The 22,942-nt window shown below is 38.3% G+C and overlaps 1 protein-coding gene across 2 annotated transcripts in view; it reads right to left on the reverse strand.

Annotated features, from left to right (window-relative positions):
* SLC35F1 (solute carrier family 35 member F1) overlaps positions 1-22,942 on the reverse strand; it is a 237,089-nt gene that overhangs the window by 37,995 nt on the left and 176,152 nt on the right. For both annotated transcript variants that reach the window (XM_085217415.1, XM_085217414.1), the window contains exons 3-4: positions 14,300-14,427; positions 2,377-2,536 (exon numbers count right to left, since the gene is read on the reverse strand). In XM_085217415.1, coding sequence (XP_085073541.1) covers positions 2,377-2,536; positions 14,300-14,427 — 288 coding nt within the window. The remainder of the gene's footprint in view (positions 1-2,376; positions 2,537-14,299; positions 14,428-22,942) is intronic.

Here is a 22,942-nt window from a genome sequence, read left to right on the forward strand (position 1 = left end):
ATACACCACATCCGCTGTTCCCCCCTTATCTACCCAGCTGGTCATGGCATCATACAAGGGTACTGGACTGATCAAGAATGATTTCCCCTAATGTCTCCAAAATTAGTTATAAGCACCAGAAAAGTTGCTTATGGACAAACAGGAACAGAGAAAATAATCAAAACACTCCTACTAATACCTGACTAGTCTCCAGCATCATTTGACTCAGAGACGTGGTCTCTGTGTAAACATTACTAGATTCAGTCTCACGTTGAAATTCAGCTTTGCATATACTTTGACTAACAGTATGTTCATATTTGTCAATTTATCTTTTTAAGATCTGGCACTTATTTTCCTTTTTGCAATCAGCCATGGAAGATGATGGCACATACCCTTAATTTAAAATAAGCATCAGCACTTTGGAAAACCTTACCCTTGATGCATTTGGTGTTCCACAGTGGATCTAATCATCCCTCACTGAGCTCACTCATGTGGTATTTATTATAACCACTCACTAGCACTTTGGAGAAGTACTGCTGAAAGAGCTTTTGACCTTAGAGTTTGTCTCTGCTGAACTGCTGATACAAAAATATCATCCTTTGCATGTACGAGTCAAACACCACAAGGTCGAACATTTTCATAGAAATAAGAAGGCCCCAAACAGCAGCTTGTGATGGCTCTTCCCCACCTCACTGACGCTCAAAGACTGTGAGCCACAAAATTCATTGATTTCACAGACTGTGGCAAACAAGAGTCAACTGTTCTTGCTCCCTAAAATATACAAATAACAAAGGAGTTTACTGAGGGCAAATACAAATTCACTGCTTTTGATGAATTCCTTTATTTTGTTTGCCCAGTCCCAAGAAATAACCTATAAATGTTGTGGAACATTTTAATGTAAAGTTTCTTGAAATCTTCTCTTTTACTGCCAATATTCATTTTAATTTTCAGGTTTTTAAGGCATAGTTCTACCCCTTCAGCCAACTTAGTCACAACAACTCTATTTTATTCTGCTAAAGAGAATGTGGAAACATATTCCTACATTTCAATACATTTCATTTTGCCATTCTAAGAAGCTGCAAACTCTATCATGTGTGGCTCTGATCGTCTTCTCTATGTAGAAATAAGCATGCACTCTTTCATGTGCAGGTCCAAATTAAACAGCAACAGTGTATGTTAACAGATATTGTTTTTATGGATATATTTCCTAACAGCTATATTCATGCTTTAGTAACTAATATAGCAAATAATATCTGATTATTGCAGCCTTTTTGCAGTGTTTTTCAGCCTTTTCTGCTGATGTCCAATGCCTTGCATGCCTCTGCTGAACCACAACTCACATGCCCAAACATGATGTTTCTCCCAGAACTTAGGGCTGAAAACCCAGTCCCTCCAAATCAGACATTGCTAATGCAACCTTGGCTGCCTGACTCCGCAGTACAGAATATATTCTCTCCTTTATAGGTAGGGTGGAGCTATTTTTGGAGGAGAGCAATGAGCTAAAAGTCTTCAGGACAGAGATAAAAAGGGACAGGGAGATGTAACGAGTACTTGCCCAAATTTCCTTGTTTTGTTCAGTTGCATCTTGGCAAATGCAGATCTTAGAGTGCTTGCATTTGTATTAAGAGGGAATTTTAAACCCAGTGTATTATGTTCAGCTCACAATTCAGTGCTTTTAATTAAGGATGAAAACTGTGCCTAATTGACAGCCTTTGAAAAGAATTTCCAGCCTTCCCACATCATTTGTGTTGGCGCTAGAAAAATCAATGAGACAGAGGAAGTTCATCGATGAAATCTAACTCTGTCTAGTCTACATTAATAGCTATGCACACATTTTTTGTACGATGCTGTGCATGAAAAAGAAGTACACAAGAAGGTACTTCTCAATAGTTATGCATGCAAATCCCAAATCTTTACTTTGAGACTGTGTTATAACTCAGTTAGTACAGTTAGGATGTAGGTCTGGTGTCTTCTAGTATCTAACAAGTGACCTTGTCTCTGTACAAACAAGGAGCAAAGTTAAGCAGCAGTACATAGTGGACAGGAGAGACAGTATACTCAAAGACATAGCCAATTTGGAAAGAAAGCAACTGAGATTTGCTATCCCTAAGCAGAATGAAACTACAAGCATTTAGTTTGTCCCTCTGTATAAAAGATGAGATGCATTGCATGCTCAGAGCAAGTCCATTTGCAGAAGTGGTGAATTTTTACTGTTGATTCATTTTTGTTCTCTATCCCTCCTGACAACACAGCACCCTTGAGTGTGGTAGTGCTTTAGATCCATGAAGACACAGGATTTCCTGCCAACTTCCAATTTTCCGTGCCCCAAACCGAAATGTTCTCATTACAGTTTCTGTGATCAGAACTTTGTAGTACTAGACACTAATCCTTACTCACCTGCTCCTTGCTGTCTCCCAACAAGGACATCTGCTCCTGCCATGCAGCCCATGCCCAGAATGCAGACCACGATCCCAATGAAATGTACTGCCTTGTATCGTACCAGCAGGAAGAACCAGGAGAGCAGTATCACCACTGGGATGACGAAACAATCTAGGAGCTGTAAAGATAGAGAAGAAAAAACAACAAATCAACTGCTAATATTTTGCCCTTAAATTCTAGGATAGATTTCAGAAGACGATAACAGGGTTATTAATTTAAGAATGGCACTTTCTGACAGATAGAAAATGTATATAACTCCATGCGTCGTCCAACAGGCAGATGATAAGACAATACTCTAACTATTCCACTAATTCAGGAGAGATGTTGCTAGCTGTTTTAAGACACAATTGAGCTGTATTGCTCTTTGATTCAGATGCACATTCCAAATCCATGGGAAGGAAAACTGGGCCAAAAGGGAGTCACAGTATTCTCCATCTGGTCTTCACCTCTGGTGATTAAGGGACAGAGACAGAATGTACTTTTCCTGCAGTCTAGACATATGCTTTGATTCAGACGTTTCAGGTCCAATTAGCAGGAATGTTCATAATACACAAGTTGGCCAGATTTTCAAAATCTGGCCATATAAATCAAGGGGCTTTTGCATGCAGAATACTTATGAAAAATTTGTCCCCTGTGGGGACTGTTAGCTCCTTAGAAAAATAGTCCCATATGCCTCTGAAGGAAAAAAAATAAACACCTTGCCTGCAGTGCAAGAAGCTTAGTCTTCCTGCCAACAGACTTGGGTAGGAGCTTTCTCAAATAAGTGTTATGAAATATAACCTTTAATTGGTCTTTTCAGAGATACACAGCAACAAACCTAGAGGATCCACGATTAAAAAAGAAATACACCAAATGTTTGTGAGAGGACTTTGAGATTTTGAGATGAAATTATATTTTAGGAACTATCAGTATGTCACCAAGGAACAAAAAGACCTGAGTAGGAATCACTCAAAGATATTTGAATTTAAGAACATGAATCCCACTTTCTAAAGGCATATATATAATTAAGAGATAGGATTCTTTTGATTAAGAATGAGATTTAAGGAGGTGTATGGGGTACATTACTATTCAGTGCCATTTGATATAATGGGAACTGGATCTATACAGCTGCTTCTTCTTTCTAATGAAAAGATTTGGATCAAACAGTAATGGGGGAGATTGCAACTGTAGTTCTCAGAAATACTTCTGGTTATTATGACCTTGATTTTACATGATATAATTTGTTTTTTTTTTTTAATTCTCTTTGGGCCTATTATCTGTTCTTTTGTTCTCTCAGAGTGACATGTCACTAAGCACACTAAGGATTATCAAATAATGATCATTACCTTTTCAACTTCTTTGTCTGCTAGTGGGGCTATCTGAAGAGAAACATAATTTTCAATGATTTGATTTTGAAGTCAGTCTTTACCTGTGAGCTACTTATGTCATAAATACTAAATTTAGGAGCTTTGCAAAAATTCAAATCTTTCCTTAAAAAAAAAATAAAAATAAAAAAAAAGTTTGAAATACAAGAGTATGCAGTTGAATTGCATTCTTTTCAAAGCTTCCCCAGTTAGTCAGTGGCAACAGTCTTTAGAAGAGAAAGGGCTCACCAGCAGGGCCACACAGCTCTCAGGTGGTTCATGCAGTCCCAAAGAACAGCAGAACTGATGAGGAAAATTACAAATTGGAAAGTTCTATGCTGAAAGAGCGTTCTGCATTTAAAATGAGAGCTAATAATTTAAAATGCATGACAAAGCCTCTTTACAGTGAAAACCACCTCCACCAGTCCTCAAAATGCAGTCCTTTACAGAAAGGAACAGGGGTTGAAAGTCCAGCAGAACTGGAGCAAGTTCCTTTGTTTTTACGCAACATTTGCTCTGCCACTGAAAAGCCTACGATATATACAGGACACAACTGACCTAACACTCAGTAACTTATTTTTTAAAAGCACACTTGGGAAACATGACTTCAACACCTGAATTTTTTTTCCTAGACAGTTTGGAGCTTATTGGGATGTTTCCCTGCTGTAACTTTGTTTCTCTCTCCTGGAGGGCTCTTTTCCAGTCAGACTTGGGAAGGAAACAGTGGCCAACTGAGATTTTCTGACAGCCATAGCAACTGTGGACCTATTGGTGGCTTCTGTTATCCATCAGATGATACCTGGGCACATAATCACAGAGAGAGAGAGACTGAGTCACTTGGGTCCCCGGTGTCAGCAGTTCTTCCAGTCTGCAGCCCAGGTCTGACAAGAGGCCAAACTGCAGGACTGAAAGGACCAACATCAGAAGCTGTGCTGCTGGGAGCACCTCCAGGGGCAGGACTGCCAGGTGTGGGCATTACATTGAGGCATTTTTATGGGTGAAGTGACGCATGGCCTTCTCGTGTCACTGGGAGGAGAGACAGGCCATAGCTAGCCAACACTGACATCACTGCTGTATGAACAGCATTCTCTGCATTTTTATCAAGCATTGTGGATTTCTGAACTTCAGCACAGTCCTAACACATACCAGTAAGAGATAACACGCCTGAGGGATGCTCTCTTCAGCGTAAACCTTGGGATATGAATCCAACTGAACACCTCTGTTCTCAATTACAGTTCATGTCATCACACCTGCGCACATGCTTTTTGTTAGCAGCACTAGCGCACATTTGCTGAAGGTGGAGGGAAGGTGTGAAGCAGTGTCTCCTGACATTGCCTTATATCTATCCCCGAAGGTCTGTGTCTATCTCATTCCCATCCACTGCAGTGCTGAACAGGTGAGCTTAACTTACTGCTAGTTTGCATTAAAGCCAGATGGAGGAAACCAAAATCTGCTACCAATAAGATTCGCTTCTACCTGGCCCAGAGCAAGTGGCTTCTACTGTGTCACCAGAGAGTTACAACAGCTCAGTTAACTTTGTACTAAAGAAGAGAAAGAGACATCCTAATGCTAAATTCAGAGCTGGACACAAGTGAAATAGCAGCAGCCAGAGTTACTGCACAGTCTGTTCTCATCTCCAGCCTGTGAGCAAGCTCTGCTCCACACACACACATACACATACACAGACACAGACACATACCCACCACCTTGAAGATGACTGACCATGCCTGAGACAGTACAGAGATGCATATACTGCACTTAATCATAGAGGTATTTCAGAAACAGCTTATCACCCATCCACTACCACTTACAGCTCCTATTGAAAAGCTACTGTATGCAAACAGCTTTCCACTTCTATTTTGTGCAAAGCTGTCAAGTGATTCTCAGTTACCACTGAACACACCACTTGATTTTGCAAAGTTGGGAGGTCCAGAACAACTTTTTAAGAACAGATTCAAGAATATGAAGATGTCACCTTTCAGCCATTAACTACCATATCTCAAGAGACACAGAATGACCGTGTGGGTATTTTTAACCCCTACTGTCCGAAATACAGTCCTTGTCCACTTTCTCAAGCAGGACACAGCCCAGTATGTTCACTGTGGGACAGATGCTCTGCTTTATTTACCCTGGGCTCGGCAGACAAAAAGAGCTTTTTCTTGAAATAGAAATTAGGATGCTAGTATGATTTCAACAACCAGTTTTAAATACTGTTTCTATCTGCAGCATTTGTACTTCAACATGCAAATTCTCACTAAGAGTCTTTTTGAGGAAGATTTTTAAAATTCATCTAATTCCATAAATATTTAAACACACCTATGCTTTCAAGTATATGAAATTGTCTCTTTTAAGCACTAATTTCAAGGGAAGCATGAATAGAATCTGTCACAAACCAGCAATGCTGTCATCAGCTGGAAAACATTGCTTTGGAGCCAGCAGTCCAAGGTCTGATCCACAAAATGTTATTTGCAGTACTGCAGCATCAATAGATATAAAGAGTGAATGCAGATAACATCCACTGACACCACATAATTCTTGAATCGTGCCCAGTTTACACTTGAATTTAACAATGGAATAGATAGAAACAATGGGGTGGATACCTTATCACAATGTGAGCATTAAGATTACATGGGGTATATTGCTAACTACTGCCTTACATTTCACTTCTCCCAGGCTATATTCACACTGCCTTTCTTTTTCCTTCAGACATACCTGCCTAGTAAAAGAAAAAATGCACATACCTTCTCCAGACAAAAGATGTGCCATCACTGATTGCCTGATGTGATAAGGCTTTCTTGAATTCTTTGTTGCTTTTTCTTTTGTCTGCTACTAATCATTGCAGCTAATAAAACACATTATACCTAATTGCCATTTTTCTGACTATAAAGCCTCAACATTAACAAAGATAAACTATGTTTGGCTTGAATTTCATTTACAGTAAATAAAGGTCAGTCATTTACCAATATTTCCCTAGGAACAGTCTTCTATACCTTCCTTCTTTTTAATTGCTTATTCAAAAGGTACTGCAAGCACCCTGTCATTATGTTAAATTAATGAGTGACCTGATTTCAGTCAAAGTTATCAGATCACACAAGTTATCAGATCTCAGTAATCTAAAGGAAAACATATTTCTTATTTTGCTATGGAAAGATATTAAAACTGATATCAAAGTGCAGTGCAGACAGCTTGAACATTTTGTATAGAAGGAGGCAGAAGAACATCTCTTTGCTTTGACTCTGCTATGTTTTTCTCTCTTACTGAGAGCTCTGAATCAGGTCACTTGAGAAGTCAGGATTTAAAAACACCTTATCTACTGATACATAATTTTACAGAAACTACTTGATAATAAGAGAATAGTGTTGCTTTAGAGAATGAAGACTCTTATTTGATTCTTAAAGATATCACATTGCATCCAAGTCTGTTGATACACAACGTTGAAATTTATTTCCTCTGTTTGTAGAAGTACACCCACTTCTTTACACTACTGATTCACAAAAAATAAAAAAAATAAAAAAAATCTCTTGCCACCAATAAACACCCAGCTTCTGATCTCACAAATTCAGCAAGTGCCTGCCCATATCGAGCAAGAACGTGCTGCTAGTGTTTGGAAAGTGGAGCTGGCAAGTTTTAGAAAAAAGGTCTGTAATACAGAGTGTGAACTGCTGATCTGTAGCCATATCAAAAAGAAAAAAGCTGGTCAGCAAACTTCCTGTGGGAGCAGCTGAGCTGAATCTTCCTTTTTAATCATTCATTGGATTTTTTCCCCCCAGTAATAAGCTCTTTTTATTTCACATTAGGGGTTTCTCATTAGTGCTGCCCTCAAGCAAAGCATGCAGAGAGTCAGCTGTATACCCTCTACTCAGCTTGCTCTCTAGAGCAGAGAGATCAGTGAAATCAGTGTCACAGCCACACAGCTTTGTATTGTCACGTAGATGTTATGGCTACTGAAATTCAGCATGAGAACTGATAAGTTTAATACAAAAGCAAGTTCAGTATCCAGGAAGAGACACACCTTTCAACAAGTACTTTGCTTTTCAGCCTAAGAAAGAAATGGTTTGCCACTAATTCCAGCAATTTTTTTGTTCCAGTTTTCCCACTGCTTTTACAATGTCACACTCACCTGATTCACTCCATGTTACACATGCACAAAACCAGCTGAGATGTAAAACCTCAGTGAGCTGTCTGCCTTTGGGCTGCCCCCAAACAGAACTTTCTGTAAGGAAGGTGTGGATGCTGGTAATGCTTCTGGCAGATTTATTTTAAGCAATTCAAATTAAAAAATGAAGCACTGTTTTTACCTTTTGTGTTCTTTGTATTTCAAGTAGATGTATTTCTACTTGTTATCATAACCATATCACTTTTTTCCCATGATTTATGTAACCACAGATTTAGTTTAAAAACTGTTCATTACTTCATCATGCCAAAGCATAGATTACTACAGGTAGGAAGATTGATGAAAGAATCAGTTAGCAATGTCATCTGCCTACAAAACAATGTAAAAATGTTTTGCTTTCATGCTATGGAAGAAACAAGAAGACTTCTCCCAGTATGAAGCCTCTTTAATATTTTGCTCTTGAGATTTCTTAAACTATTTTCCTTTGGGCCACATGACTAATATTTCTATAACCATTCCCTTCAGCTCCATTAATTCTTTTCCAGGATTTCCTCCTTTTCCCTGCAGATGCTGAAACTACTTCAGAATATTCACTAGTGAAAGTCCTTCATCTACACCAGCCATGCACACATCAACACCTGAGATGAGGATTATTACGGCTCCAAATTTTTGTGTACGTAAAAGGAATTCACTGAAGTCATACAGATGTTTAAAATGACAAGTGGTGGTCACATCAACCCAGAGTTCCTCTGCTCTCAATACTGTGTATACTCTTTATTGTGAAATTGAATAATTTCATCTTGACTCCTCTAAAAAAAATATCTTAGGACACACCTCTTCATTCCTTTCTTCTTTTCACTACAAACACTGCAGCTACACTTATGTAATGTCTGCTCAAATACCACAGTCAAGGAAGAGTACAAACAAATTGACTCCTGAAATAGAATTTCCTTTAACCAGCTTCCTCCTTCGACTGCCTCCATCATTGGCAGAAGATCATTCTAAGACAGCAGATGGTTTCTCCAGCAGTCACATATTTCTGTAGAAAAAAACATATTTTCTCTTTTGCTTCTGTCCAAGTAAGAAGACTGGATATAGATTTTGAAGGCCATTTTCTCAAGGTTACCAATTAGATACTTCTCTGTGTCATACTGTAAGGCATGGTTTTGGAAAATCGAGATAACTCCTGTAGCAAATACTCTGCTTTTGCATTGCACCTGCAAGAATATGCAAAATGGGCACAGAATGCCAAATTCTCTGCTGTTGTAATGGGCACAGCTTCACTGACTTTAAGGAGATTTTGCATATTTATGTTAGGAAAATGCCTGGCTTGGGGTAAATCTTGCCATTAGAGAATACCTAGAGCTAAGCTGATTCCAAAACTACATAGAGAGACTGGGGAGGTAGGGGGGGAGCTGGTTTGTGAACTATGAGTGCGTAACCATCAAAAGACAGCATAACAACTCAAAATACAATAAAAAAACAAATGCCAGATACACCCCACAGATTCTCCCAGTATACATGTATAGTAGGCACAACAGCATTCTGCAAACCTGGTTAACAGTGCACGTTTTCTCTCACAGCCCTGAAGCAAAACAGGAAAATATGGCCAAGCTTACATGCATGGGGATTGGGGGAGGAAGGGAGGGAGTGTTATCTCTGCTTCCAAGATATTTCACGTTAGTGAGCACTAGGCAAAGTGGATTAACAGCTTCAGTATTGCAAATCCCATGATCATCACTTCCCAGATGATCATCACTTCCCAGATTTGCTTCAAAATTATCTCAAATCTTCTGCCTCAATGCACATCGAGTCCACAGGGACTAAAAACAAAGCAAAGTCTGCCATCCAGCACTCCTATAATAAGCATCTACTGCTGACTTCTCTCCTTTTTTGGTGGCAGTTGTTGAGGTATGAAAACTGCCACAGGTAATTGGAAGTATGATGTACTGCTGAGGCTCACAGTGATCTAAGAGTAGTTGAGAACATAAGAATCATAGTTTTATTGTCTGTCTCCTGGTGTCTATAAATCCTAGCTTTTACTACCTTTGTTTTCATCATGCCAATCAAAGGCTTGATTGCCCAAGGAATAAATTACCAGATAAATCGCTATGTGAAAATATAGCTCTCTCTTTGACAGTGCTTATTTTTTGTGATACCAGATGCACATGCTACATTCCACTATGAAAGACATTGCACATATAGTTCAATGATGTCACACCACAGAAAAGGATTGCATTACCACTAGACAGAGTAAATCAACAGCATAATATGGAGAACAGTGTATCTGCAGAAAGGAAAGCTGTGGGGATGAAGAGGGAGAAGGGAGGACAGCTGCCTCATAATGTAGCCTAATAGGATGAGAAAGTACTTACCTGGAAGCTTACAAATTTGAAAGTCAAAGTCCAAATGTAGTTTCAAACCAATTATATTATTTACATCTAAATAGTTGCAAGAACTTCAGAATCTTTTAATTCCCTCTGGGGGAGCCAATTTTATATGCCATGTAAGTGGTGTCTCTAACAGCAGTCAAAACATACTTCTTGAATAATTATAAAAATTTCCACAGGCCTACACCAGAGCTGTGTCAAAATCAGGGATAAATATGGAAAGCATTACCACAGGCAGTCCTGAAAATTAGGTGTATAGTTTTAAAATAAAGTCGTAGGTTCGAATTCCAGTATATACTGGAGGTTTTAGTGCAGTTCTGTACCTGCTACAAATGACATTGAAAGGACTGCAATAATTAGTGTAAGTTAGATCAAAACATCAAAGAGAAAATAAAAATAATTTTACAAGGTTTTGGCTACCTGCGAATCAGGACAAATGCAACTGGGAGCATTAAATGTGACTGATCTCTAGGAGTTCTTGAACAGTGTGTTTTTGGAAGTCTAAATTAACCCATGGACAAACTACTTTTGCCTTCTATGTGATGTATTCTCAATTTTTAAATGAACTCTTTAGAGGACAGTCTTCATTTGCAGGATTGCTGTTCTAAGAATTTTCCTTGATGTAGAATGTTGAGTTTCAGTTGCCTCCAGCTGAGATAGAATTAACTCAAACTCCTTGTATCAGCTACTGTTTTAACAGCTATGACTATATGTAAACAGTAGCTCTACAGTTGCAATTTGGAAAGCACTCCAGACTTTCTGTAAGCACTTGAGAAATGCTAAGATCATATCTAACAAATTGAGTTCTTCAGGGCACTTTGGTGCAAGAATACTTAGCTTTTGAATTTTAAAATGGAAGTAGATGTTAAGGTGGCAAGTTCCAGGAATACAGAAGCACTCTAGGCATACAAGGAATGAACTGGAAGCTACAAAGGAGCAACCTGAACCGCTCATATCCCAAGACCATGCCCTTGGCATCAGGTTAGTATACACATACCAAGGTGTGCTAGCTGTCTACAAGCATTTTAGCTATATATAGAAAATTAGGTGTGGATTTTTATATATTTTTTGAATTGTTCTATTATAATGCTGATGGACTGCACTCCAGGTACCTAAAGGATATCTTGAATTTTATACTTAGCAAATGACTGAAACCTTGGATTCTGAAATGTAAACAGTGCATTGGATGTTATGGTGGAACCGAGCAACACATTTTCAGGCAACAATTATACAATAATTGAGGATTTGAAATAATCTGAAGGACATCAAAAAGCAAAGAGTAGGTAACATATCCATCTCTGGCTTATGCTTGTGTGTCCTGGTTCACTGTGGTTCTGAAGGAAACGTGAAATATTTTAGGAAATTTTACCAGGTATTTCTGTTTTCCCAAACCAAAATCTCTTTGAAAATAAAACAAAACAAGCAAACAAACAAACAAAAACTTTAAAGTGTCAATTAGAAAAGATTTGAGTATAAAAAAAGTGCGGGAAAGTAGGGCAAAATTTTCAATCTTTTTCCCTAAACCATAATGAGATAATGTGCACTGGGGGGAAAAAAAGAGATGGAGTTTAAAACAGAAACTTCAAGAGTACTGAGAGTTCAGAGCTACTTGGAAAACAAATGCTGAGTACTCACAGTTGTGCAATGAAAGGAGAACTGTAAATCAATTGTAATGATGGTATATAATGGTTTACAGTTAGACTTTCTTTTTGGCTGGGAGTAGATTATTTTTTTTTTCCTAAAGGCACCACAAGACCATTACATTCACTTGCTAGTTGTGTGATGGAGCAGGGATGTGGAAAAGCATATGCTGTAAAACCGATTTCCTAATGAAAGGGTCCCATGTATCACCCCTATAAAAACACTGCAAGATTTCTCATTTACTAAGAGTCAATTTCAACCTGCTAGTAAGTCTAAAATATTAAAAACTTATTTTCTCTCCATCAAAAAAGATTTGGTGTCAGTGAACATTTATGGCCTCTTATATAGTAGTGCTCTTGCAGAATGAGGATTTTCCTCTCCTGAAGAGAGTAGACTGTTTGCCTTTTCTGATTCTAGACTCTTGCTTTTGTACATCTTTTATTTTTTTTTCATATCAGTTATACCAGTGTTTCATCTTCAGCTGAAATAGGGTGTTGTTTGTCTACAGCTCACAAAATGTGTCATTTAATTCAATGTCTGAACAAATGACCTCATCCACTAACCTATGGGTGTCCAACTTTTTGTCATGTCTGGGCCACACTGAATGAAGAGGAATTGTCCTGTGGTGCATATAGAATATATACATAGTTACTTATAAGTTAGTGTATATAAGTAGTGAAACTTATACATTTTTGTTGTTTTGTCTTTTTTTTATTAAAGTACAGAAGAGCAAAAAAATTTAAAACTATTGGGATATTTGAGCCTATTTTTGAGAAACTAATGCATCAGTTTGGTTTGATGGCAGTGAATGCAATTAGTAAGCTCTCATGGTGCTCATCAGAGACTTTCGATGAAATTATTCAGCAATCTTGAAACACATTCTTAAATTCCTTTATCAAAACAGAAAACTGAACTGCATATATTTTGCTGCTCATAGGACTGTGTTCAGCCAGTGTATCAAGATGCACAAAATTATTTGCCATAACTTGAATTAGAACTGCACTGAGCCCTCCCTGTGACTTGGTTTCAGACAGCATTAAGAACTCACTGATGTGTGGTTGTTGTTGAGCAATGGTTGAGCACCTGGGACTGGGCCTGGCTGCTTGGCATGGCAGAGATGCTGCCACAGTGGCATGAGGCAAGGGGTGTCCACAGGACAGGCTGGGCTGCAGGGCTGCATATGGCCTGCAGGTTGTGGGTTGGACAGGCCTGCTCTAACTATTCTGACCGTATCTTAGGTTTTGTTCACACTTAGAAGCTCAATCAAATTATGACAAGAAGTGAATTAAAAAAAAAATATATATATATATACGGGTATATATATATACGATATTCCTGAGTAATATGACGTGGATAAGTCTTAAAAGTATTATCAAGTTGTCTGGACAAATTTTGAAGAATTCTCAAACCAGTACTCTGACAATAGAGGCATTTGTGAATATCTAGTATAAACCTTGGATTCATAGGGTTGTGTTTTTTTCTATTCTTGCTTCTTATTGAGCTAAATACATTCAGTATTTTCCAATATAACTTGTTCAGCTATGGAAGAAATATATTCCTAATTAGCTTTGGTTTTGCAGAACATTAAGTGTTGCTCCAGTATTTTACTGTCTCTGAAGCAAACTCCAGGCAAACAAGGTGCAAAATAACCTGAACACTATCTAGTGTTGCCCTATGATTTACAGATAACATAAAAAGGGAGTAGGTTTGCTTTAGAGCAAGTAGCAATGAAGAATGTAATGATTTCCCAAGACAGACAATTTCCAGTCTCTTAAAAATGTTTCTGTTGTTTACTTCTGTATTTAAATGGGAAGAAGACTCCATCTTTGGAACCTGTATTTAAAACATACAGGTTGATCTTTGGAGAAGTCTCTACCATAGTTTTTATTCACTCCATTTTCAGATTTTAAGGGACACACTTTGATAGCTGCAGTTAAGGTATTATATATAACTATTATATAAACTATTATATAACATAATGCATCTCTCTGCTTGTATTTCTTTATCACAGCTGCATTTATTTTACTTAATGATAAGTTTGACAATCAGGTCTGATTTCAGAATCCTAAAAGAAGCATTTACATTTTTTCCAAGTACAATTTGAAGAGAGAAAAAAAAATGTCATACCATCTGAAAACAGTTCCTTGAAGGAGCAAATTAAGTAATTGGGTAAAAATGTGATTGCGTGGTTTAGCACTGATAAACAAAATGAAAGCCACTATGCTTTTGTAGAGTTTGGAAAACACGGAATACTAAAACTAATGCAATATGAAAAATTATGAGATGGCATTAAAAGCACGGAGAAGACATAGAAAAGAAACAACTGTCAGTGTGCTGAAGACAATGGAAGCTGTTATATTACCTCAGAAAGGGAATATCCTTTATGTACTTACCTGTACACTAGTAAGAGTGGTGTATTGATAAGCTTTTACTACCAGGTAATTGGCTTCTATATCTACTATCCCCAAGATCATGTACTTCCACCATCTCCTTTTCAAAATTGCCAGCAAGTTTTCTTCTCCTGCGGTTAAAAAAGAGAAAAAAATAATTATGTAAAAGAGGTAGATTTATGTGCACAAGGTATCTGCATGCCAAGAGAAATTATCTAGAAGATCTCTTGCAGTTACAATATGCAGTTGAAAAACACTATGTATAGGTACTGCCAGGAAATGAAAACTAGCACATCCTATTTGTCTTGCAGATATTTTATAAAACAGCTTGGCAAAGTAATTTGTGAAGGCCAGACTGTTGCTTCAATTGAGATATAAACAATGCTAGGAAAAACATGTGAAGCTCGGGTAGACTTTAAGTGTGTTCTTAGCTCTATTTTTATGCATGCACATATATATGTATGTATAAAACAGTAAAGAATAGAGCTTCTTATTATATATACTTACACTCTCCATACATACTGATAGATGCTTCTTGCCACAAGTGAGAGATTACCAATATTTGTAGCTACAGTGAAATATGAGAAAAGGACAATGATAGGATACCTTTTGGGTGGATGGCAGATCCTGATTAAAGGATAGCTATTATGACCCTAGAGGTCCAAAGTATTTGACCTGTTCGGAGAAAGGTTGCACTGAAACAGACAGTGTGACAGGTTGCACTGCTCCCAGGACCAGTTTCTGAAGGAGCAAGGTTTGTTCCGTAACGCCTTGCATGGGAACCCTGCCAATCACCCCATACTTAATTTCTACTATGTGAAGAGTGACAGAACAATATGACCTGCAGATCAAACCCACAGCTTTCAAAAGGTCAAAGGAGTCTTCACTCTAGGCTAGGGATTATTATTGTTCTCAGTGCAAATGCTCATTAGTGAGGGGTAGGCAAGCCCGCTACTTATTTGCATTACAATGGGCGAACTGATAGTGAGCTCAGTAAAGCTTTAAGTCTTTGAGAGTGTGCAGCCCTAAGAGGGATCTAAGTGGGACTGACCCCTACTGTGAAAGTGTCAGAAACAGAATTTGAACTGTCTTGCAAGTTAAACAAATGCACTATTTTGAGATTTGTCCAGGTTGATGCAGCCCTTCTAAGTGTCTGTGATCATCAAAATAGGTGGTGGAAAATACTGAAGAAAGGAAACATTACCTTCAATTGGCACTAAAACTTGTTCAGGCTTTCCAACTCTCCCTCACCATTATCCATCAGTAGAAGTGTGTTCATTCTCTGGTTCAAATGGTGATATGTGTACTACTATACTGTAAGAAATGGCAGGCTTTCTACTATGCAGGAATATCTCAGATTTTATCAGATGCAACCACAGAAAAATGGATAATAACTTCAGCAGTTCATTCAGAATCTGAGATGCCAAATCGTGGCTCCACTGAGTGACTTGAGTGGATATTTACCTGAAGAAAGCATCTGAATCATTTGACACTTGTTCATTAACAGATAGTCACATATATGCACACTTATAGGGAGATATTATTAGGCAACAACCTAATTACTTGCTGCAGTGATGATGACACTGAGTGTGAAATCATAAATGTTAAATCTTTCCTTCCTGTCCTTCTTTCCTTCCTTCTCTCTCTTCCCTTTTTCTATTTCTTCCTTTCTCTCAACAGGCAGCAGAGAAATAGAAGAAACAAGATGCTGAGGAGGCTAATTATTACAGACTAAATAAGAACGATTCAATGGTACATTCACCCATATCCCACTGTCACCACCAACTCATACAAGAGCTTTCACTAAAGAGAAATTCCCTCCCTTTGTTTGTACTGTGATTCAGGAACAGTGCATTTCAGATATGAAATAAATTTATGTATTTGTTATGGTGACTTGAGTATGCAGAAAGTTTTAGATCTTTTTGTATCTTTTAGATCATTTAGGGAGGTGTTTTCAAAAAAGCTTTTAAGATGAGATGTCCTAACTCCTACTAAAATCAGTGTAATGCATGCAGATAGATCCTTCCCAGGTAATGAAACTCTCTCTAATTTTTATGCTGCCCACATAATACCTTTATAATACCATTTGAAAAACACCAACGCAATGGAAAGGCTGAAAAGGCACCTCAGTGCAAATTTTGAGAATGTTTAAAAACCAAAGATATCAAATTATCAGACAGTATTAGGCTCCCAGTGTTATTGCAGTCCTTATTCCAAAAGCGAAAATCCCACCTAAGTCTGGTGTTTCCACTAAGACCCACACTTACAAAGCAGAAAGAAGCAGCAGGTTCAAGCCCTGAACATTGCATTTGACTAAGACTATGAACAAATATCAAGGGGCATTTTGGTGCCTTTGGTTTGCCAGTGACTCCTTTTTCCAGCTTCAATTTCCAACCACAGATCACTGTACTGCTCAAATGTAGACAAATTAATTAGGTGTGGAAAGGAATGGTCATGTGTTCTGGCTAAAGGGTAAAGTCAGGATTTCCATAGGTGGAAAATAAATCTTTTAAACTTTAGCTGATATTCATGATTCTCCCTTTTGCTTTTTCAACCCTTTCTAGATTAATGACAGAAATAAAAAAAAATAAGTGGCAAGTGGTGTTTTATCTTTGATGTAAAGCTCTGAGATGTTCCCAACCACAAAAGATCAAGTTGAGCTGAGAAGACTCTGCAGACAAAAGGTAATGACGAAATGAATTTATGCAGGCACCATACAGCTTTGATGAACATTGGTTTAGCTTCATAGCAAGTGTCTTTGTCTGACCCAGTGGAAAGCTGAGAGATGCACAGGCATTCAGCATGACAGAAATAAAACAGAGAATGTATTCCTGGAAGAAAAATCTTGTGCATGAACTGTATTTCTCTGTGGAACACACTCAGTCTTTGCTTCCATTCACAGGCTGTAATTCATCATATCTGGTATGTAAGAAACGTTCGGTTTCCGACATGAGTCCCTTTGTTTGTATTGCTGTTATCTTGTTTGACTCACTGTTAGTATGGGGGATGTCAGTTGTTCACTATTCTTTGTTTTTTAGCACTGTAATCAAAATTCATAGAGGGAATTAATTTGAATTGCTCTTAAAATGGGAGAGTTTATGTGAATAGGGCAGGGGACAGAAGATGATCATCTGCAGTGGGTGTCAGTCCAAAGCTACGTACAAATCAGGAGGAGGTAGGCGGAGTCCTTGTTTGGAGATGGGGCTGAAACAAATTCACCATGCTGAAAGGCGATCATTCATAGAGAGTAGAAGGCAATGGTTTCTGTGGAGATGTGTCTGTCAGGAGAAGACCTCTGGATACTGATCACAGGTGGCATCCTCAGTGAATACAGTATCAACAGAGAGAAGAGTAATGAGACTCACTCACAGTTAGGTAGATTAACCTCTATTTAATTTGGGGAGACTACAATGAGAAGCAGAGGGTATCAAGAGGTTCATTCATAAGTCTACATCCTAAACAGGAATAAATATCAGCTTTACACTAGAACCTAAAAGGGGGGAAAATCACTCAAAGACAAAACAAAAAGAGGCAGTCTTCTTTTTTTTTTTCTTTTTTTTTTAATTTGCTTTGATGACAAATCACAGCAAAATTAATTAATTGAATAATACAGGTTGTAAGCATTCTAGGATGAAGGAACAAATGTAGATGCCTAAACCTGAACTACTTGGTAAGGCATTTTAAAACATTAGAATTATTCATCTGACATATTCCAGATGGATTGTTTAGGATGAGATAATGGGTGTTTTGCAAACAAACATCTCTCCTACTGAATGTAAAAGCAGGAGAGATTGTGTCAGATTGTGTGTTTTTGTTATTATCTGAAAAGGACTGTGACTAAGGCTTCCAGGCAGTCATAAAAACAAATAATCAAACTGACAAGCACAGGTTAGCTGGAAGGCAACATTTCCAGCAAGCCAAAAGAACACACTGGTGCTGGTGAACATGTGTTTATGTGACTGCATGGAGTAATGCCATCCAGACAGTGCCATTTTTTGATGGAAACTCCATTTCAAAAAACAAAAACAAACCCCTAACTTCTGTCAGCACTTGGACACTTTGAAAATTTGAGCTTTTATATTCAATCTAATCCTAATGTACTGTAGAGTTAAATCACATATTAAGAATGTTTTTAGATTCAGAAGTCTAACATATTGTTGGTACAGAGAAACACAAACTCTCTTTGTTCTTTAGAGGATAGGTTTAATTTTTTTTTACCTAATTTTGCAGTGAAACACACAGTTGTCAGTTATATATACAGAGAAACCCTTGGAGTTTGGAAAAAAAAAGCTACAGCTTTTTGCCTCTATTGGCTCAAATTAAAAATCAACAAATAAGCTGCTTTGTAGAAGAGATGATTTTACACCATATAACAAGGATTTACCCCTGGGGGTTTACAAAATTAAAAATAAATTAGAGAAAATTAAAAGAGGCTTTAGCTGTGCAGTGTCTACTGAAAATGCATATGTACACGTGCAAAAACACTTTCGCATTCACCCACACAGATGCAGAGGTACAATTAAAAAAAAAAAAAAAAAAAAAGACAGCAAATTCCTAATTATTTATCTATGGGCTTGGGACACCAGTGGAATAACAGCTCTGTTAGACCAGAAAATAAGCATATTACTTCTCTTTCATCTGCTGCAGTCTCTATCTTTTAATTCAAATGACAACTTGCTATTTAGATCAGGATCATCAAAGACACTAGGATCCTCTTCTACTTTGCAGCACAGAGCTCAGCAGAAGCAATCTAAATGTGTGCAGGAGGCTTGCAGAGGGGAAGGTGACGTAGGAGCATGGAGAGGGAAAGCTGCCTGGCGTCCTGTTTCGTCTCTATCCGGCCAGGAGTGCCAAAATCAAGTGGTAAAGAGGCAGAAGTCTCACAGAGGATGAGGATCAGATCAGAATTATCACTGCTTTGAACAGCAACCTGAATTAAAACACACAATAATGGGCTAATTGTTTCTTCTATATTTTCACACATTATAGCATATGAAGTCCTGCAGATAAGGAATTTCACCATTAACAGCATCACTTCCTTGCAGCCTTTGCAATCATCCAGTCTTAAAGCAGGATGAGGGATGGGAAACAGTCAAAAGGGGTCAATGCTCTGCAGGTGTAATGGGTCTCTTTTCTATATTACTATACTGTCTGATTACAAGGAACCACTTCTGTGCTGCCCAAAGGCTGTGGAGTCTTCTCCTTACAGCTGTCCAAAAGCTGTCCAGACATGGGGCCTGGGCAAGCAGCTCTCCCAGCTTGAGAACAGACTGGGCTGGATGGACCCAGAGGTCCTCAGCTATCCTGCAGTTCTGTGACTCTGTGACAGGAGCAAGAAGCCTGAAAAACTTGCTTGTTTCCTGCTTTGTTGAGTTGCTGGTTCAGTGGATGTAAAGCTTGTTGTAAATGGTTTTCAGCTCTCAGAAAGGTCAAAATAACTGTCTTTCTTCTGTGAGATTTTAAGTCTTTGACCCAGAATGGTTTGCTACTTTCTTAGATCTATCTGTATTACTGATAACTACTTCATGGAAGTACTGTAGCCTAAAGGCAAACCACCACCACTTAATTATTCATGCAACAGAGAAAAAGTCTTCCTTCAACCTTGCTTCACAAAGCACCTGCATATACTCTGTTCACTTTATGGATGACTGCTATAACTGCACTGCATTTGTTCTATTGCTTTCTGCAAACTGCTTGAGAGCCGAGATAACCTTAATTCTTTTTGCTTTCTCCAAACACATGATATTATCCTGCCTGCTCTCATGCTCTTACGCTGATCTTATGATCTTATCTTTCTGCTGCCTCTCCCACAGTGGGAAATTGGCATGTCCTGCATATCATGGCTTGTGTATACATGTTGAAGTAAACCTGCAATAGATGGTGTTGCTGAAGTAGGATGCAATCACAAGATACCAGCTGTAGGCCTAGCTCAAGGGGACAGCTATGTCATGGGAATGTGTCTTCACCTTCTTGTGGAGAAAACCTTACTTACCAGTCACAATCAACATGAATTCTTAGTTTTGAAAGGGATACTATTTATTTTTGCTGCCTGTTCCAACTCTCTGATGTTTGAACATCTTCCTAGAATGTTTCCAGCTACTACACTAACACTTATTTAGCTAGTCCTTTAGAAAGAGGTAGTTTACGTAACCTTTAATTTCTAGACATTGAGTACCTCAAGCTGAAGGTTTGTCTGCTGCCATTTTGAACATCCTCTCCTCTAAAATACACTTAGCCAACTAGCATGGCATAACATAGCCTTCCAGCAACCATCTTACAAGCTCATCTGAAGTACTTAGATTTGCTGTTTCCTGTTAGAGATTCTATGCGTTAGTCTGGAAAGGTTTAGGCTACATACAAAAGAGAAACAGAACTGGAACTTTTGGGCTTGGTCCTGGATGTAAATCATAATAGCTGACGTCAAATCTAGGAAGTAAACATACATTTTCACAATATTACATTATTAATTTTTGGTGCCTTGATTCTGATATAGCCCAAGCCACGGCTAGATTTGATGAGCTTCAGATGTTTTCTAACTTCATGAGATTACTGATCAATTTTCTTTTAAGAATAAAATACAACTAAAACTAAAGCAATAGAACACTCAGTGCTTTTGCTTATGTCTCAGTTTCTCCCTGTCTGCCCTCCCACTAGGGTATATGGTTTCTCCCTCTGTGGGAGACATGATGCTGTCTGCTCCTGCCACACGTCACCGCAGGACATGGGCTGCGATGAGAGCCATGGTGAGAACACTGAGAAGTGTCCTGCTTCTAAACATAGGCCTCTAAACACTCAGCCCTTTAAAATGTCAAGATACAAACCTCTGAGGTGTTTCTAGTACACAATTGCTTAACTTACATTGTTTTACCTCCTCCGCATTTCTTGGGCTGGCTGTGTGCTTTGTGAGAGAAGCACTAGGGTCACAAACACATGAAAATGGAGCCTTTCCTCAAACTTGAGCTTGGATGAGGTTATTATGTTTTCATACACTCAATTTTCAAAACTGATTTAACTACAGTACTTAAGTCTAAAGCTAACTCTGAGCTAACACCCAGACTGCAAGTTTCGCGGTTAAACCTGCTCAGACTGGAGCAGAAGTACTTCAGACAACCCTAGTCCTTTACTCTGTAAGCTCTGCAGTCAGGTACTTTTCCCACTATTTAAATTATGTTATCTAGTGTGAGGTTACTTATAACACTGCAAAGAAAGGATGTCAAAAACAAAAAAATAAAGTATCATTTTCAAATACAGCAGAACATTAGGGAAAGTAAAGACATCTGTATACATCTCTGAATACCATTTATGAACATGTACTTTGCATGAATAATTTATCCTCTTGGATGATCTTGGGCATATTAATCATATTCACAAGACTTAAAGTTAGTCAAATAATCTTAAGAAAAACAATATTCATTGTTTAGGGCAGAGGAAACAGTTGCATAGGATGCATAGGCTTTCTTTCTTTTTCTTTTCCTTTCACCAACTCATTATGAAGGATTGGTCCAGCCACCTACGCACTCTGTGACATTTCTCTCCCAGGAGAGGAATGTGAATAAGGAATTACCAAGTTATTATTTATGATTCCTATAAAGTTCATTTCCCAAAGCATGAGATTTGCCTGAGATAATCAGGAAAAAAAAGACAGAATATCAATTGCCATGATTATTAACAAGCTATAGATCAAGCAGATCCAACATAAGTTGAATTTTCAGCCTTATCTTTAAAGGAGTAAGGAAATCAAGGAATGTGTATTTTTCTCAGCTTCCCATTAATAACATTTGAAAACAGTGATCCAATTTAAATCTATTTTGACACAGATAGAGTACAAATCTATTAGTTCCTAGAGTTTTACCATGAATAATACTGCAAACTGGGCAGGAGAGAAAATCTAGCACCAATGCTACCAAGAAAATTTCACCATTGCTGGGGGGTGAACTCACTTTTAGACACCAATGACTAAAATCTGCATCTTCTTAGGCAGCAATTCACTCAGCCCTGGGATATAAATTCCTACTAGATCAGGCAGCACTGGGGCTGGAGCTCCCAGAACCGCTGCCTTGCAGCAGGTGCTGGTGCCCTGTCCAAGCAAGGACCATACAGAACACGTGGTATGTGAGTAAAAGAACATGTTCTCATGGACTAAGAAACCTAAAGATAGCTATTAAGAAAGAAACTTTCCTGATGATGAATATGAAAAGGAAAATTCTGGTAAGAAAAGGCTATTGGTTAGTAACTGAAAAAGGGAGAATTTTCTTTGGTGAGATGAGCACTACAGGCACCCAGGTACTCTGTTACAATGACAATTCTTGTTAGTTTAGCAATAGTGTTGAGGGACTTAAGTAGAGTAAGATGGAAAGTGGGTATAACAGCACTGCTGGCAGAATTATGTGAAGTTAAGAGTGTTAACTGGAAGTATATAGAATGCTCTTTTTTGCACCGTTTCATGCTATTGCTCTGAGCCAAGTGGAGACCTGCAGAGTTCAGAGTATGTTAGTGATGAATGGCTCAAGAGGAATATGACTACAGATGGTCAGTGATCTCTAGAGGTATTTCAGTATTTTTCTGTGTCAAAAGGTTACCAATATGCACTCGGTCCTCTTGGAGTACCTATTTGCAGTAGCAGCTTTCTTCAGCCCATTGCTGGTA

The sequence above is a fragment of the Meleagris gallopavo genome, chromosome 2 (genome assembly GCF_905368555.1).
Source record: "Meleagris gallopavo chromosome 2, MGAL_WU_HG_1.1, whole genome shotgun sequence".
NCBI lineage: Eukaryota > Metazoa > Chordata > Aves > Galliformes > Phasianidae > Meleagris > Meleagris gallopavo.